General features: G+C 40.4%; 1 protein-coding gene across 7 annotated transcripts in view; it reads right to left on the bottom strand.

Annotated features, from left to right (window-relative positions):
- MTR (5-methyltetrahydrofolate-homocysteine methyltransferase) overlaps window positions 1-15512 on the bottom strand; it is a 138130-nt gene that overhangs the window by 61858 nt on the left and 60760 nt on the right. For 6 of the 7 annotated variants that reach the window (XR_010114832.1, XR_010114831.1, XR_010114830.1 and 3 more), the window contains exons 19-22: window positions 10583-10672; window positions 9247-9399; window positions 8224-8331; window positions 7016-7116 (exon numbers count right to left, since the gene is read on the bottom strand). Coding sequence is in view for 4 of the 7 variants with exons in the window: in XM_055233441.2 (XP_055089416.1) it covers window positions 7016-7116; window positions 8224-8331; window positions 9247-9399; window positions 10583-10672 (452 nt within the window). In the remaining 3 variants the exon portion in view is untranslated. The remainder of the gene's footprint in view (window positions 1-7015; window positions 7117-8223; window positions 8332-9246; window positions 9400-10582; window positions 10673-15512) is intronic. The other variant, XM_055233442.2, reaches the window with a different exon arrangement.

The raw sequence follows: 15512 nt of genomic DNA, 5'->3' as shown, positions 1-15512 counted from the left end.
TACTCCAGGTGTGCTCCTGTACCAGCAGCACCAGCCCTATCTGAGAGTTTGTCGGAAATGCAGAACCTCCAGTCCAGACCTACCCTAATCAGAATCTGACTTTTAACAAAATCCCCAGGTGACAAGAAGGTACATTACAGTTTGAGAAACACAAACCTAGACAGTGAAGACAGAGAAGAGGTCCAAGGGCTGAGCCCCAGAACATTTCTGTGTTTAAAGACCACTCCCAGAAGGAGAGATCAGCAGGAGAGAATCATAACCACTCATCAGTGAGGTAAACAAACGACTGAGAACACTGAGTCAGGGGCCTGGGCGACAAGTTCAATTTCCAGCTTATTAGCCTGCCTTCGAAGTCGTCTTGCTGGGGAAATAGTCGAATGTACTATCAATTAGAGGGGCAATTCCCACTATTTCCACACATAGAAAATGACACTTATGGTACTGAGATGCACAAAGGAAGTTGCTCACAGCCCTGGTCAACCCGTCTAGGACAGAGGCCCCAGTTCCACTCTCGAGCAGGAAAGAGAATGGGTTTCCTGGCACATCTGAGTTGAGAAACTGTTGGCAAGCTCTGAATTAGAATATGGTGTGGCAAGTACTACAATGAAAGCATTTACAGTGTACTATGTATGGAAGGCCCAAAATGGGTGACAACCAGAAGCATCCTAGGGGGAAGTCTGAAATGGATTTTGAAAAATTAAGTGGGTATTAGCTGAAGGAAACAGGGAAGTCTAGGCAGAGACCTGCACTATGAGGGCCCAGAGTCCTGAACTAGCTAGGAATCCCAGGGTATGTGAAGTCGGAGAAGAGGGCACAGGTCAGATCCAGCCTGCCCTCTGTGCCTGCTACCATTCTTCCCACCATCCCTCTCCATTCCCTCTCACCTCTACCACAACCTCCTGTTTTACCCCTACACATAACCCCATCTTCCTTGACTCTCCCTCAGTTTCCCTTTGTCATTTTGAGCCATACTCTATGTCTGTAAGCCTCTCCCTATACACATTCCTGTATTTCGCCACATGGGAGGCTAAAGAGAATAAAAATGAATGCTACGGAAGATGTTGATTTTACAGTATTTGTTTTAAAGTGCTCAGAACAGAGGTTGGGTATGGAGGCTCATGCCTGTAATCCCAGTACTTTAAGAGGGCAAGGAAGGAGGATCACTTGAGGCCAGGGGTTTGAGTCCAGCCTGGGCAACATTAGCGAGGCTTTGTCTCTACAAAAAAACCTTTTTTTTCAGTGCTTAGAATAGAGCTATGAGAGCAAGCATTTAATTTGGATACTAATCCAGGAAAAAAAAAAAAAGTTGCACTGAATGTTTTAGCAAAGGCATCTCATACTATTTAAGAATACATAGAATTTCGAAAATAAATACTGTAATATAAGACAAAAAGTCCTTTTCGTCTCCAGAAGAAATTTAAAAAGGAAAATAAAACTGCATCTGCATCCTTTTAAGGTACCTGATACTTGCTGTCATTTTACCCTTTATTTCTAAGTTAACTAAGGTGGCAGCCTATCTGCTGCTCCTGCAATTCACACATGCCACCACAAGATGGCATGTGTTTCCATCCAGTCTACAGTCCAGCCATGGTTTCCAACCTGTACTTAAGCAGTGCCAGTGGGGTCTGTTGCCATTTCTATTACTTTTTAAAAAAATAAACAAAACAAATTGTTGATCTCCCCTTCAAAAAATGGATCCAAAGCCTCTAAATAATTATCAGCATGTGAAGTGCTCAGAGAGACTGCATTACTATATCCTTGACTTAGGTACAGTCATGTTCCTCACTCAGCTGAACATTCCAACATTATACAGTTGGGAATTATTTTCATGCTCAGCCATATACTGCTCTTTTACTTATACTAGACAGTTATATTAAGAACCACTGGTTATCAGACCCATGTTTAAAAATATTAGATGTATGATGTATAACTTTAAAATGTATCTTGAAATAGCATATTTTTCTTACATAATTAAACACTGCATTATCTGTAATGGAAAATGTCCTCTTTTCTCTTTTCCTAGTTATTATTACAGAGTATATGTAAAATTAACCTCAATGGAATTAATCAAAAATATTTCCAAATATTCTACATTATTTCTTGAGGGGAATTTAGAATACAGACATAATTCAGAGATGCTGTAGGTTCAACTCTAGACCATTACAATAAAGTATCTCAATAAAGTGAGTCATGTGAATTTTTTGGTTTGTCAATGCATATAAAAGTTATGTTTACACTATACCGTATTATGTGTGCAATAGTATTATGTCTAAAAGAACAGTGTATACATACCTTAATTTAAAAATACTTATTGCTAAAAACAAAATGCTAACGATCATCTGGGTCTTCAGTGAGTTGTAACCTTTTTGCTGGTAGAGGGTCTTGACTTGATGTTCATGGCTTCTGACTGATTAGAGTGGTGGCTGCAGAAGTTTGGGGTGGCTGTGGCAATTTCTCAAAATAAGACGACAGTGAAGTTTCCCACACCAATTGAACCTAACTTTCACAAAAGATTTCTCTGCACCATGTGATGCTGTTTGATAGCGTTTTACTCACAGAACTTCCTTCAAAATTGTAGGCCAATCATCTCAAACCTTGCCCCTGCTTTATCATCTAAGTTTACGTGCTATTTATTCTAAATCCTCTGTTGTTATTTCAACACTGTTCATAGCCATCTCAAGAAATTACTTTCTTTGCTCAGCCTCGCTCAGCCATAAGAAGCAATTCCTCATCTGTTGAAGTCATATTACGAGATTGTAGCAATTCATTCCCATCTTCAGCCTCCACTTTTAATTCTGGTTTACTCTTGCTATTTCTACCACATCTGCAGTCACTTCCTCCACTGAAGTCTTGAATCCCTCAAAGTCATCTATGAGAGTTGGAATCAACTTCTTCCAAGCTCCTGTTAATGTTGATATTTTGACCTCCTCCCATGAATTACAAATGTTCTTAATGGCATCTAGAATGGTGAATCCTTTATACAAGGTTTTTTGATTTACTCTGCCCAGATCCATCACTATCTATGGCAGCTACAGCCTTACAAAATATAAGACTTGAAAGTCAAAATTCCTCCCTGATCCACAGGCTGCAGAATGAATGTTGTGTTAGCAGGCATGAAAACAATATTCATCTCCTTGTATATCTCTATCAGAATTCTTGTGACCAGGTGCACTGTCAATGAGGAGTAATATTTTGAAAGGAATCTTTTTTACTGAGCAGTAGGTCTTAACGGTAGAAGACCTACTTAATATATTAAGTATTATATTATTATAATTAATATACTTAATTTAAGCAGGTAGAAGAATTTTCAGAATGGCAAATGAGCATTGGCTTCAACTGATAGTCACCAGCTGTGTTAGCCCCTCCACAAGAGAGTCAGCCTGTCCTTTGAAGTTTTGAAGCCAGGCATTCACTTCTCCCCTCTAGCTATGAAAGTCCTAGATGGCATCTACTTTCAACAGAAGGCTATTTCATCTACATTGAAAACCTATTGGTTAGCATAGCCACCTTCCTCAGTGATGTCAGCTAGATCTGGAAAACTTGCTGCAGCTTCTCCATCAGCACTTGCACTTCACCTCATACCATTATGTTAGGAGACGGCTTCTTTCCTTAAACCTCATGAACCAACCTCTGTTAGCTTCAAACTTTTCTTCTGCAGCTTCTTCACCTCTCTCAGCCTTCACAAAATTGAAGAGGGTTGGAGCTCTCTTCAATTTGTTATTGCTCCAGCAACGCCAGACTGCTCTGGGTGAGACTCTGGCTTAAAGGAATATTGTGGCTAGTTTAATCTTCTATCCAGACCACTCAAACTTTCCTCATAACAGCAGTGGGGCTGTTTTGCTTTCCTATCATTTGTGTATTCACTGGAGAAGCATTTTAGATTTCCTTTAAGAACTTTTCTTTTGCATTAACTGTGCTATTTGGTGCAAGAGGCCTAGTTTTCAGCCTATTTCAGTTTTTGACATGCCTTCCTCACTAAACTTAATCATGTCTAACTTTTGACTTAAAGTCAAGGTGTGTGACTCTTCTTTTCACTTAAACACTTAGAGGACTTCAAGGCCATTACAGAGTTATTAACTGGCCTAATTTCAATATTGTGGTGTCTCGGGACTACGGAGGCCCGAGGAAAGGGACAGAGATGGGGAATGGCTGGTTAGTGAAGCAGTCAAAACATACATATTTATGGATTAAGTTTGCCATCTTCTATGGGTGTGGTTCATGGTACCCCAAAACAATTAAAATAGTAACACTGATCACTGATCACAGATCATCATAACAGATATAATAATAATGTTTGAAATATTGTGAGAATTAGGAAAATGTGACACAGAGACGTGAAATGAGCACATGCTATTGGAAAAATGCCATCAAGACACATGTTCTATGCAGGATTGCCATAAAACTCAAATTTTTACAAAACGTTGTATCTGCAAAGCTCAATAAAGTGAGGTACAATAAAACAAGGTATGCCTGTTTTAATATTAGACATTATACTTGTTTACAACTCAAGTCAAAAAAAATATTGGAAAGTAAGGTGACATATTACGAAGTCCCAGCTTTTGGAACCAAAAGCCCTGAATGTGGCTTGACACTTGCTAGCCATGTGACTATGATGAAATCTCTCAAGTTCTCTAAGTTTTCTCATCTATAAAAGGAGAAATACAATAACAGGCAGGGTAGTAGGATCAAAACCATGAAAAGAAAGGAAGGATGAAAGAAAAGAAAGGAAAGGAACCAAAACAACAACAACAAAAAGGTGACAAAGAAAAAAAAAATCAGTGATATAAAAGAACTGTATAAATCAGGAAGTGGTAAACAAATGGTAGGTGATAGTAGATTCTTGGTGAATACATCCTTAGTTCTATTCAAATCCTCAAATTTGCAATTCTATTGTGTCATATCTTCCCCATTTAAAAAATACATTTTCTCTCTAAACAGAACTGTCAGTTTTAGCCCTCTTTATTTCTTTTATCCCCACAAAGAAAAAACACTGTTATCATTTTGTGAGATTCACTGCAACAATGATAAAAAGCCAGGAAAGAGAAGGATTAGATACAGGATAGGTTGCTAGACTCACTCACTAGGCTGGGTAATTCCTTCAAGCATACTAGCCTGGTACTGACAGTAAAAGTACACATTATTCCATAAGACAATCTCCAGGGACACTTGTCTACTAGCTAACACCATAAAATTACACTCACCAATGGAAGAGTCTATGTGTTATCACACACAAGCCAAAGGGGTGTTTGACATGAAGTTTGCACATTTGCTTGTTTTTGTAAAATGAAAGTAACATTTCATCAGAAGGTGTTTCTCCTGTTAAGACTTATTAGCAAAGATAAGCAAACCCTCAGTGCCCAACATATAGCAACTAGGTTTGTTGCAGGAAAGCCTTAGGCTTAATACGCAGTCTTCACAACTGCTGACATTCAGTTCCAGTAGCACCCTGGAGAAATGCCACAATGTTCCCTGGCTTCTTAAAACGTCTTTACTGCAGAAATAAACATTGCCAGTATAATACTCTCAGCTAAGGATCCACTGATCAAAATAAATAACGATAAAGCACATGACAACTATATCTCAAGAATCACTTTTAGGAAGTTTACCTACAAGTCACTTTCTTCAATGGTTCTTGTCCCATTATTAAGGCTGAACATGTACCTGGCTATTTAGCCTGAGAAACGGTAAACTTTTTCAAGGAGAAAAGTCAACTAAATCATTTTGGTGTCTCTAGTATAATGCCTGGTATGTAGAAGATGATCTATAAACATTAACTGAAGTGAATTTTAACTGATTGTGATGAATGCAAACAGGAACCAACAACCTCAGGTTTGCAAAGGTAAGCCAATAGCAGAAATGCTTTGGAGACTTTAGGAAGCAAACACCTTATCCAAATATTTATTATATAGGCAAAATCTCATTACAACTATCTATCTTCAATAAATTTATCTCTTTAAAAAATAATAAGTACATGGATAGAAACAGTATTCCTCGTTTCCAGGACTAGGAGAGAACGCTAAGTCTTTAGACAGTAAGTGAGCAGGTAAATAGAAGTGCTTGTGAAGACAGTCAGAGGGAAAAAAAATGCCTTCCTGACACTGCTCCTCTGTCTCCAGCCTTCCTGAAAGGTTCTTAGCTGCATTTAATTAGCCTTGAAGGCAGAGACGGATACAAATGTTGACAGCAGGGAGAGAGCTTAGCAGGTAATTGTTACTTGACAGCAAAGAAGAGAACTGAGGAGTACAGGGATAGCTCCAGTCAATTTTCTTCTCTATCTAGAGAAAATAGCACATTGGAAAGAAGTCTATGACTCAAAAGGACTGTTGGCTGGACATGGATATGGGAAAGCATTATTTCCATCAGGCTTTTCATTACAAAGAATATGTTCAAATCTAAGCGAAACATATACTTACTACAGGTCATCAGTCTCACATGGAAATGACTTTGTTATGAATATTTATTAATTATAATGAGATATATCAGAAAGGGGTTTTACTTGTATACAACATTCTAAAATCTAGCTTAATCATCACCAAGAACACAGGGTCCTGGCTCTAAGCAAAGCCAACTGAGACTTGTACAGAGAAGGCCTTCCTGTAAAACTCCGTTTAGCCAAGGTCTCATAAGATCTCGGTTCTAAAATCTGAGTTTAGTGAAAGGAAAAAGAGGATATGATGAACACCACTGGCCATGGGAAGGAGCCTGATATTCTGGCCATTAGTGCCTCTGTCCCAACATCCAACCCCAGGAATCCTCTGGGCGGTTTCCACCCCACTTGAATAGCTTTTACTATTCCTTATGTCCTTTTAGAACATGGATAATTACTAACTTATTTCATTTGAAATGCTGTGTTCACGTAGAAAATTCAAAAACACAGTAAGCAAAAAGAAATAAAAAATAACCTCTAACATCCACTGCCATGCCCTACTCTTCCCAGCCATGAAAGAATTATTCTGGGAAAAAGCTCTCATTTTTAAATGGAAAAGGGGTTGAAATAGGTGAGGTCCTAACTTACCGGAAATTATTGCAGCCAAGGACTACTCCAACTATGTTCTTGCCTATGTCGTGCACGTCGCCTTTAACAGTGGCCAGCACGATGGTGCCCTGGTAAGGGTCCTGGAAAGGAAGCCAAGCAGCTCAGCAAGGCAGGGTTGTTCAGGGCAGAACACCTAGTTCTCCAGAGCCAGGCAGGGGCCAGCACAGAAAGCAATTCAATACAACCAAGAGCACCTCAAAGACAGACCTGGAAACCAAAGCCCAAACAGTTCAAAGGAGGCCCACCTAATGGGCTAGCCCAAGGGGCTTCAGCCAAGATCAGGGGGTCCCATCCTTTCAAAGAACAGTTGATGTTCACACACAAAACAGCCCCACAGCTGAAGACCACATCCTTAACTCTGGGTGCAGGGGAACCTATTTGACAAATGTTTACTGTTAGCCATTAAGGGAGAGGCAGGGGAGAGGGGAAGGAACAGGTTAACTGTACGTGTATGTCCCATCCGAATCTGAAAAACCACAACAGCCCAGGCAGAGGGCACGTGAGTATCTTTCCTCAGCACTGCTGTTGTATGCACAGTTAGCATCCCCCACTACTCCCCAAAAAAAGAAAAAAAGCGAAACAAGGATTTTTATAAACTCTGTGTTAGTCTGAGCCATTCACAAACAGATCAATTTAAAAATTCAGAATCCTAGGGGCCAAAGCTGCCTGAGCTTCACAGGGAGCTAAACAAGGTCAAAAAGCTTAATGATTTACTCTGGTGGTGCAGCCAACAAGAATTAAATTGAATCCAGAAGTGGTGCCAAGGACATCACCAGCAGAGAGACTATTCAGTTAAGAGTTTTCTAAAAACAAGCATGACTCAATTACCTCAAGGGCAGGGACAGAACTTTGCAGTGAGTAGTGCCTGGCACAGTACTTGGCACATCACAGGAGCTTTGTAAATGATCAGTTAATGAAGGCACAAATGAATGAACTGGCTTTGTCTTGAAAACATGGGTTTTGATTGAAAAATTGTATCTATATTAAAAATGTTATAAAGCTACATTCAAAAGAAAGTCCCAGAGTATTCTGATACTTGGTTAAAAAAGGGAGAGATGTGGAATCATTTCTCTATTTTATCCTCAATGAAGAACACAGCCAACCCTGACTGCTTAGGCCCCTACCACCACCTCAAGTCTTCCAGGTCAACTCACTAAACGCCCATAGGCCTGAACAAAATGACTTGCCTCTTCTTCTACTGTGCCGTTAAGCACTCTGGTTTCTTCTCTTTCTTTTTCCATGAACGGGATAAGGTGGCCAACAGCCTTCTTCATAACCCGGGCTGACTTTATAACCTGAGAAAAAAAAGCATAGGATCAGGTATCTTTCCCAAACCACCAGAACAACTGCTGATGGCCATTTGTGAAATGTGGGCACACATTAGGAATGTATGCTTTGACTTCAGGACAGCTGCACTGGAGTCTTTTGACAGTAGGCAGAATAAAGGATAAGCTCCCCAGAGGGAAAGCCAGTTAATAATAAGGTACAGCAGAAGGAAAACAAGGCTAGAAATCAAATGTTGCAATTTCTGTCTTCTGAACTTTTGCTTTTTTTTTTTTTCTCTGTCTAGGAGGCCCTCTATCTTTTATCCAAGAGTTCTATGTATCCTTCAGGACCAAAGCTTCTCTACCATGAGCTCATTCCCAGCCTTCTCTTCTCAATCCCCAGCTTTAAAACTCACTTAAAATGCCACACAGCCACTAACCTACATGCTCAACAAGTATGTGTTAACTGATGTGGTTAGGCAGCTGCTGTAAATCAAAGTAAGAGTTCTGGTTTTACTTTAAACAAACCACTTAATGTACCATCATTTAAAACAGTAACATTTGTCTCAAAATATGCATCCTTACAGATGAATAGTGCCTGGTCAAATCAAGTCTTAATGTTAGTAACTCTACATTTATCTTGGGTTTTATTTTACTTTTGGAGGGGAGAGATAGGCATTGGGGGTAAGAGGTGACACAAAAATTAGAACATAAAGATTATGATAGATTATGATGCTAAGAATTTTCGGATTTCCAACATCCACACCACTCTGAAGATGGATTCTTCCAGACATGACTCCTAAACATATTTAGAGAAGGAATGACTAGCCAATACCATTGAACTCTTGTCCAAATTAAAACCTGAGAAATATATCCCAAATCACCATTTATTAAATGACATAGAAAAGATGCAATTGTGAAAATTTCTCCCCATATTTTGCCAACCTGAGGTAGAAACATTTTTCCAGCTCCAAAAAGATCACCAACAATTTTCATTCCATTCATCAGGGGTCCTTCAATTATATTGAGAGGTCGGGGATATTTTTCTTGGTTTAACCTGGCTTCCTCAGTATCCTCAATAATATGTTTTTCAATGCCCTAAAAAAGACAAAAAAAAAAAAAGAAAAAAGAAAGAAAGAAAAAAAAGTCACCTAAAAAACTGCCTTACCTCCACAGAGCCATCATGAAAATGCTTAAGAGCACAGATTCCAGAATCAGAGTGCACGGATTCAATCTGGCTTCCTATCACTAATTTAGGCAATTCAATAAGCCTCAGTTTCCTCAATTAGAATATTACAATAGTATCTCATATGTTTATTTTGAGGATTGAGATAAAGTGCTTAGCTGGCTTTATTGATACAAACAAAGTAAATACCTCACACACTTCCAAAACAGAATGTTGTATGCAGTAAATACATACAATTTTATATGCCAATTAAAAAAATGCTTTAAAATATACCTTAGTAAAATGAGCTAATAGAGAAGGACTAATAAGTTCAAATGCATCATAAAATACATTTTGTATCTTAGTGTTTTACCAGATTATACATTAATAAATACCTGTGGGGAAATCAGTAAGTTTTCTCACTGTAATGCTGTAGGGCTGGGGAGAAATGACACTGGATGGGGCCCTTAAATGAAGTTCAAACCCATGAAGCCTCCATTGACTTATCCACCCTTCAATGACAAGCCCCACTCCTCCAAAGTCCCCAGTTCAATGATCCTTGGATTGGCCAACTAGCTCCACAAACTGAAATATGTGAATCTCAAAAGGTGCAAGAGTTAAATGTTAAACTCCAGAGCCAAAAAACAAAACAAAACTCGGAGATTCTCCAGACTCACACATGAGGAAACTGAAGCCAAGAGATTATTGATCTTGCCTAAAGCCTAAAATTCCAACTATGAAACTGACTTGCTGACCAACTGACCAGCAACCTGGTCCAGGACAGGATTCGCAGCCTCGGCACTACTAACACTTGGGAGGGAATATTCTTTGTGGTTTGGGGCTGTCCTGGGCACTGTAGGATGTTTAGCAGCATCCCTGGCCACAGGATGCCAGTAATACCTCCTATGCACAGTTATGACAATCAAAAATGTCTCTGAACACTGTCAAATGTGCTATGGTGGGTGGGGGAGGTGGCCAGGGGACAGGAAGAGGGACCTCCCCAGGTTGAGAATCAGTGGTCTAGGCATCTCCTTCTCCAGCTGTCACAATGCCCGCAACAGGATCAGTCAGCCACGATGAGCCTCCAGCCCTCCAGTTCAGGCTCCTGTAACTCACCTTCACAAGGGCATACTCAAGGCGTTCTTCGACAGGGCCATTTCTCCACTCATCAGTCTGAATGACTTTCTTCCCTCCTGTGCCTTGAGTCTGAATTGAAATTGAAACCAAGAAATGGATACAACTCATCACTAACCAAACTGTCTGATGGCAAACAAACAAACCAACCAACAAACAAAAAAACCTGTGTCTTATTCTTCTTTTACTTTTCCAGCCCCTAGTAGACTGTCCAGCATAAAATAAGATCTCAATGAATGTTTGAGGGAAGGAGAGGGAAAAATGAGAAATCTTTCAGGGTTTGAACTGTTAGTATAGAGACAGAGTAAAGTTCCATTCTTTCTTTTCCCTCTTTTCTAAAAATAACAACTCAAGACAAAATTTCCAGGACAGTAAGAGAAGCTATATTTCAAACCCGATGAGCCTTCAAAGCTCTCAACAAGGATCACCAGTACCCACAAACAGATGCAGGGAGGCCATAATGAAGCTAAGTCAGACATCAAAGGTGTGCACACTAGGAGGTGTACAACACAGACTATGCTCTCAAGGATTCTGCCATTGTTATGGTTTGAAGGTGTCCTCCAAAAGTTGCGTTAGAACCCTAATCCCTCTGCCCCCATGAATGGATTAACGAATTAATGACGGCTGGATTAATGTTGCTACCATGGAAGCAGGTTTGCTATCTCTCTGGCTCTCTTGCTCTTGCCCTCTTGACATGAGATGCCCTCTGCCATGTTATGACACAGCAAGAAGGCCCTCACCAGGGGCCAAGGCCATACTCTTGGACTTTCCAGCTGCCAGAACTGTGAGCTAAATAAACTTCTTTATAAATTACCCAGTCTTTGGTATTCCGTTAGAGCAAAAGAAAACAGAGTGAGACAGCCATGTCATAAGAGAGGTAGAAAATATGTAAAGAAAGAAAGACAGTATATGTCAAGGGCTGAATGAGTACATAATACAGACTAGGTATGTGGGAATTTTGAGGAAGGAATGGTTATCATAAGCTAAGGTGGCAAAGAAAGGTTTCAAAGAAGCTGAATGATGAGACAGGGCAGATTCAGCAAAGGAACAAAAGCGCAATGATCATGGCACACATGATAAATTGCATTACTTTATTGTTTTCTCCACCTCAACTAGTGGTACCAGCTGCCAAACCGGAAACCTAAGTATCACCTTTGAATCTCCATTCACTACTCAAGTTCAATCAATCACCTCATCCCAATGATTACACCTCAATACTTTTTCTCTCCACCCTGTTTCCATTTTCACAGCCCAAGAACTAAGTGGTCTCCACAGCCCAGAATCATTCTGGTCTCTAATTCATCTTGCACACTGTAGCCAAAAGGATGCTTCCAAAATGCAAATCTGATCCAACTGCTCCCTGTGAAAAAAATATCTGTGTAAGTTTCCTATTGCTTTCATGACATGGTACCGATTCCTTACCATGCCATCCAATGCCCTGATGAGATGGTTTGGCTGTAACCCCACCCAAATCTCATCTTGAATTGTAGCTCCCACAATTCCCGCATATCGTGGGAGGGACCCAGTGGAAGGTAACTGAATCATGGAGATGGGTCTTTCCTGTGCTGTTCTTGTGATAGTGAATAAGTCTCACAAGATCTAATGGTTTTATAAAGGGGAGTTTCCCTGCACAAGTTCTCTCTATCTGCTGTCATGTAAGACGTGCTTTTCGCCTTCCATTATGATAGTGAGGCCTCCCCAGCCACATGGAACTGTGAGTCCATTAAACCTCCTTTTCTTCATAAATTACCCAGTCTCGGTTATGTCTTTATCAGCAACATGAGAATGGACTAGCAGACCTGCTCTGGCTTTCTCCTACAGCTTCCTCTTCTGCCATTCCCAACAAGCTTCAGCCATCCAGAACACTTCTGTTCCTTATGCTCCCCATCATCTCTTCACCACCAGGCCTTCACATTTGTTCATCTGACATACATTTATGCAGTACCTATGACCATGCCAGACTCTGGCTAGATGCAAATATCTCTCCCCTGGTAGGGACCACCAGCACTGCACTCTACCCCCAAACCTTGGCCTGGCTACCTCCTTTATTTCTCACAAGTCTCACCTGACCTATCACTTCCCCTGGGAAGCTTTCCCTGACCACCTCTAGTTTGGGGTCAGAATCTCCCTCAGGCTTCTCCTAGCATCCTGCACTTCCCGTCTCACAGCACTTGCTGCGCTGAGTGACAATTACCTCTACATATTTTTGCATGTGTCACTGAGCTGTAGGCTCTCAGAGGGTAGGGGTACATCTCTCCTACTAGTTAGATCCTCTAAGTTCAGTCAAATGAATGGCACAAAGCGACACTTCAGTAAATATTAGCTGGATGAATTAATGCTACACAAAGACTGATTTTGCTGGAGTAATGTTTGTCCAGGGTGGTGGAGGCCAAGACACAGAGGGCCAAAAATCCATGCTGTGGAGTTTAAATTTAACCTTCCAGGCAATTGCATGGGCAGAAAAGGGAGACATTATTCAAAGTTCTAAAGCTGCAAATTAACATTCAAAGTCACATTTTTAAGGGAATCACAAAATGGGGAGAATATTTTAATAGTCCTTGATGAAAGCCTGGACTCAGTAGTGATAACAGGAGGAAAGGAAAGGACAAATATAAAGGTATTAATAGACAATAACTAAGAAGGAGAGGAGGGAGAAATGCAAATCAAAAGCACAATGAGATACCATCTCACGCCAGTTAGAATGACGATCATTTAAAAAGTCAGGAAACAACAGATGCTGAAGAGGATGTGGAGAAATAGGAATGCTTTTACACTGCTGGTAGGAGTGTAAATCAGGTCAACCATTGTGGAAGGCAATGCGGCGATTCCTCAAGGATCTAGAACCAGAAATACCATTTGACCCAGTAATCCTCATTACTGGGTATATACCCAAAGGATTATAAATCATTCTACTATAAAGATATATGCACACGTATGTTTACTGCGGCACTATTCACAATAGCAAAGACTTGAAACCAACCCAAATGCCCATCAATAATAGACTGGATAAAGAAAATGCGGCACATATACACCATGGAATACTATGAAGCCATAAAAAAGGATGAGTTCGTGTCCTTTGCAGGGACATGGATGAAGCTGGAAACCATCATACTCAACAAACTAACACAGGAACAGAGAACCAAACACCGCATGTTCTCACTCATAAGGGGGAGTTGAACAATGAGAACACATAGACACAGGGAGGGGAACATCACACACCAGGGCCTGTCGGGGGGTTGGGAAGCTAGGGAAGGGATAGCATGAGGAGAAATACCTAATACAGATGATGGGTTGATGGTGCAGCAAACCACCATAGCACGTGTATACCTGTGTAACAAACCTGCATGTTCTGAATGTGTATCCCAGAACTTAAAGTATAATTTTTAAAAAAAGAAGAAGAAGAAGAAGAAGGAGAGGAGGAAGGAATTGGGGAGAACTCCAAGATTTAGGGCCAAAGTGGTAACTGGAATAATAACAACACAAGGACTCTCGTATGTTGAAAAACCTGAACGAGATAGTAATAAAAAAGTCCCTCTGATGTTCACAGTCCCATCACTTGATACCTGTAAACACCATTTGTTCTATTAGCCACACAATCAGACAATTCCTACCTGGGGGATGGAGTTTTGCTGTGTAAAAACAGGGCAGTGTGTTCCAAACACTCTTGAAAAATGGAACTAGTGTGTTCACAGAAAAATACCACAATGTGCCAGACTTATGGGGTGGGAAGGGGGCAAAAAATATATGATTATGGACAGAGGCAAAAGAGGATACAAACAGCAGTAAAGAATTCACTGAAGTGTTGGAGGTTGCGATGTCTAAAAACCATCCCACCTGATAGCTATGTTCCAAACCTATGAATTTGACTCAGGAAAGCAACACTTAAAATGAAAGAGTACAGTTAAAAGCAGTTATTTCAGAAGTACAGAATGGCATGCTGAGGCCCATCTCACTATTCATGTAGTTATTCAATAGGGAGTTCTCCATGATATACATACAAGGTGCTACACAGTTTTCACACACTAAGGAAGACCAGACCCAGGCACACTGTGGAAGCTTACATAGAAAGCTACCAAGCAAACAGACCAAGCAATTGTCGTGTCCATCTGGCTACTCCTTGTATCTGTACGTGTACAAAGCTAATGAGAAAAACTAGTTCTTCCCACTCTAGAGTTGCTTCTGCCTCACAGGGGCCTCATGGTTGTGTAGGTTATCAAAGGGAGTAAACTGCTGTAGAGAAAGCCAAATGGTTAAGAAAGGGATCAAGGCCAAATCAAAGAACAGAAAATTTTCCCAGAAAGTATCAAGAATATTCTCAAGCTCCTGGGTCATTCCACAGCCATCCTACCCAGAGCAGCAATCCTTCCACTCCATAGGAGGCCTGGCTTCCGTTAGGGTACCATTTAATAAAGATCCTCCATGTAAATTACATGGTATTTGGAAATGTTTTTTATCAAAAATAATTTACTTACCACAGGTCAGTCTGAACTAAATTAGGAAAATTATTTTTCAGAAAAATCCCATTCCTCCCCAAATGTGAGATTAGAGAGCCTTGGAAGATCAGAGGCTATACTCTTCCCACTAGTTTCAATAATATATCAGACAGGAATCTGGGTGCAGACTTCCTCATTTGCAATAACCGAAAGAGATCATTCTCTTATAAAAGAGAAAAAAATCCCTTGACTCTTATTTGCCTCATAATATTCCTGCTCTTCATGCTCCATTTGCACTCAGCGCATCCTAAGGAATTGCTACAGAGCTGGCGACTCCCAGGAGTTATTAGAGGATACCTGTTTTGGTTATTAATTCCCTTAATGGCAACGGAAGTCACCTTGAAGGCAGACAGCCTCCCTAACAGAGAGGTCAGTGGCTTATAAGAAGCCCTTGTGGTTGCATTAAGAATGAGGAAATT

Source organism: Symphalangus syndactylus, chromosome 19, assembly GCF_028878055.3.
Source record: "Symphalangus syndactylus isolate Jambi chromosome 19, NHGRI_mSymSyn1-v2.1_pri, whole genome shotgun sequence".
Taxonomy (NCBI): domain Eukaryota; kingdom Metazoa; phylum Chordata; class Mammalia; order Primates; family Hylobatidae; genus Symphalangus; species Symphalangus syndactylus.
This window is presented reverse-complemented; position numbering and strand designations above follow the sequence as displayed.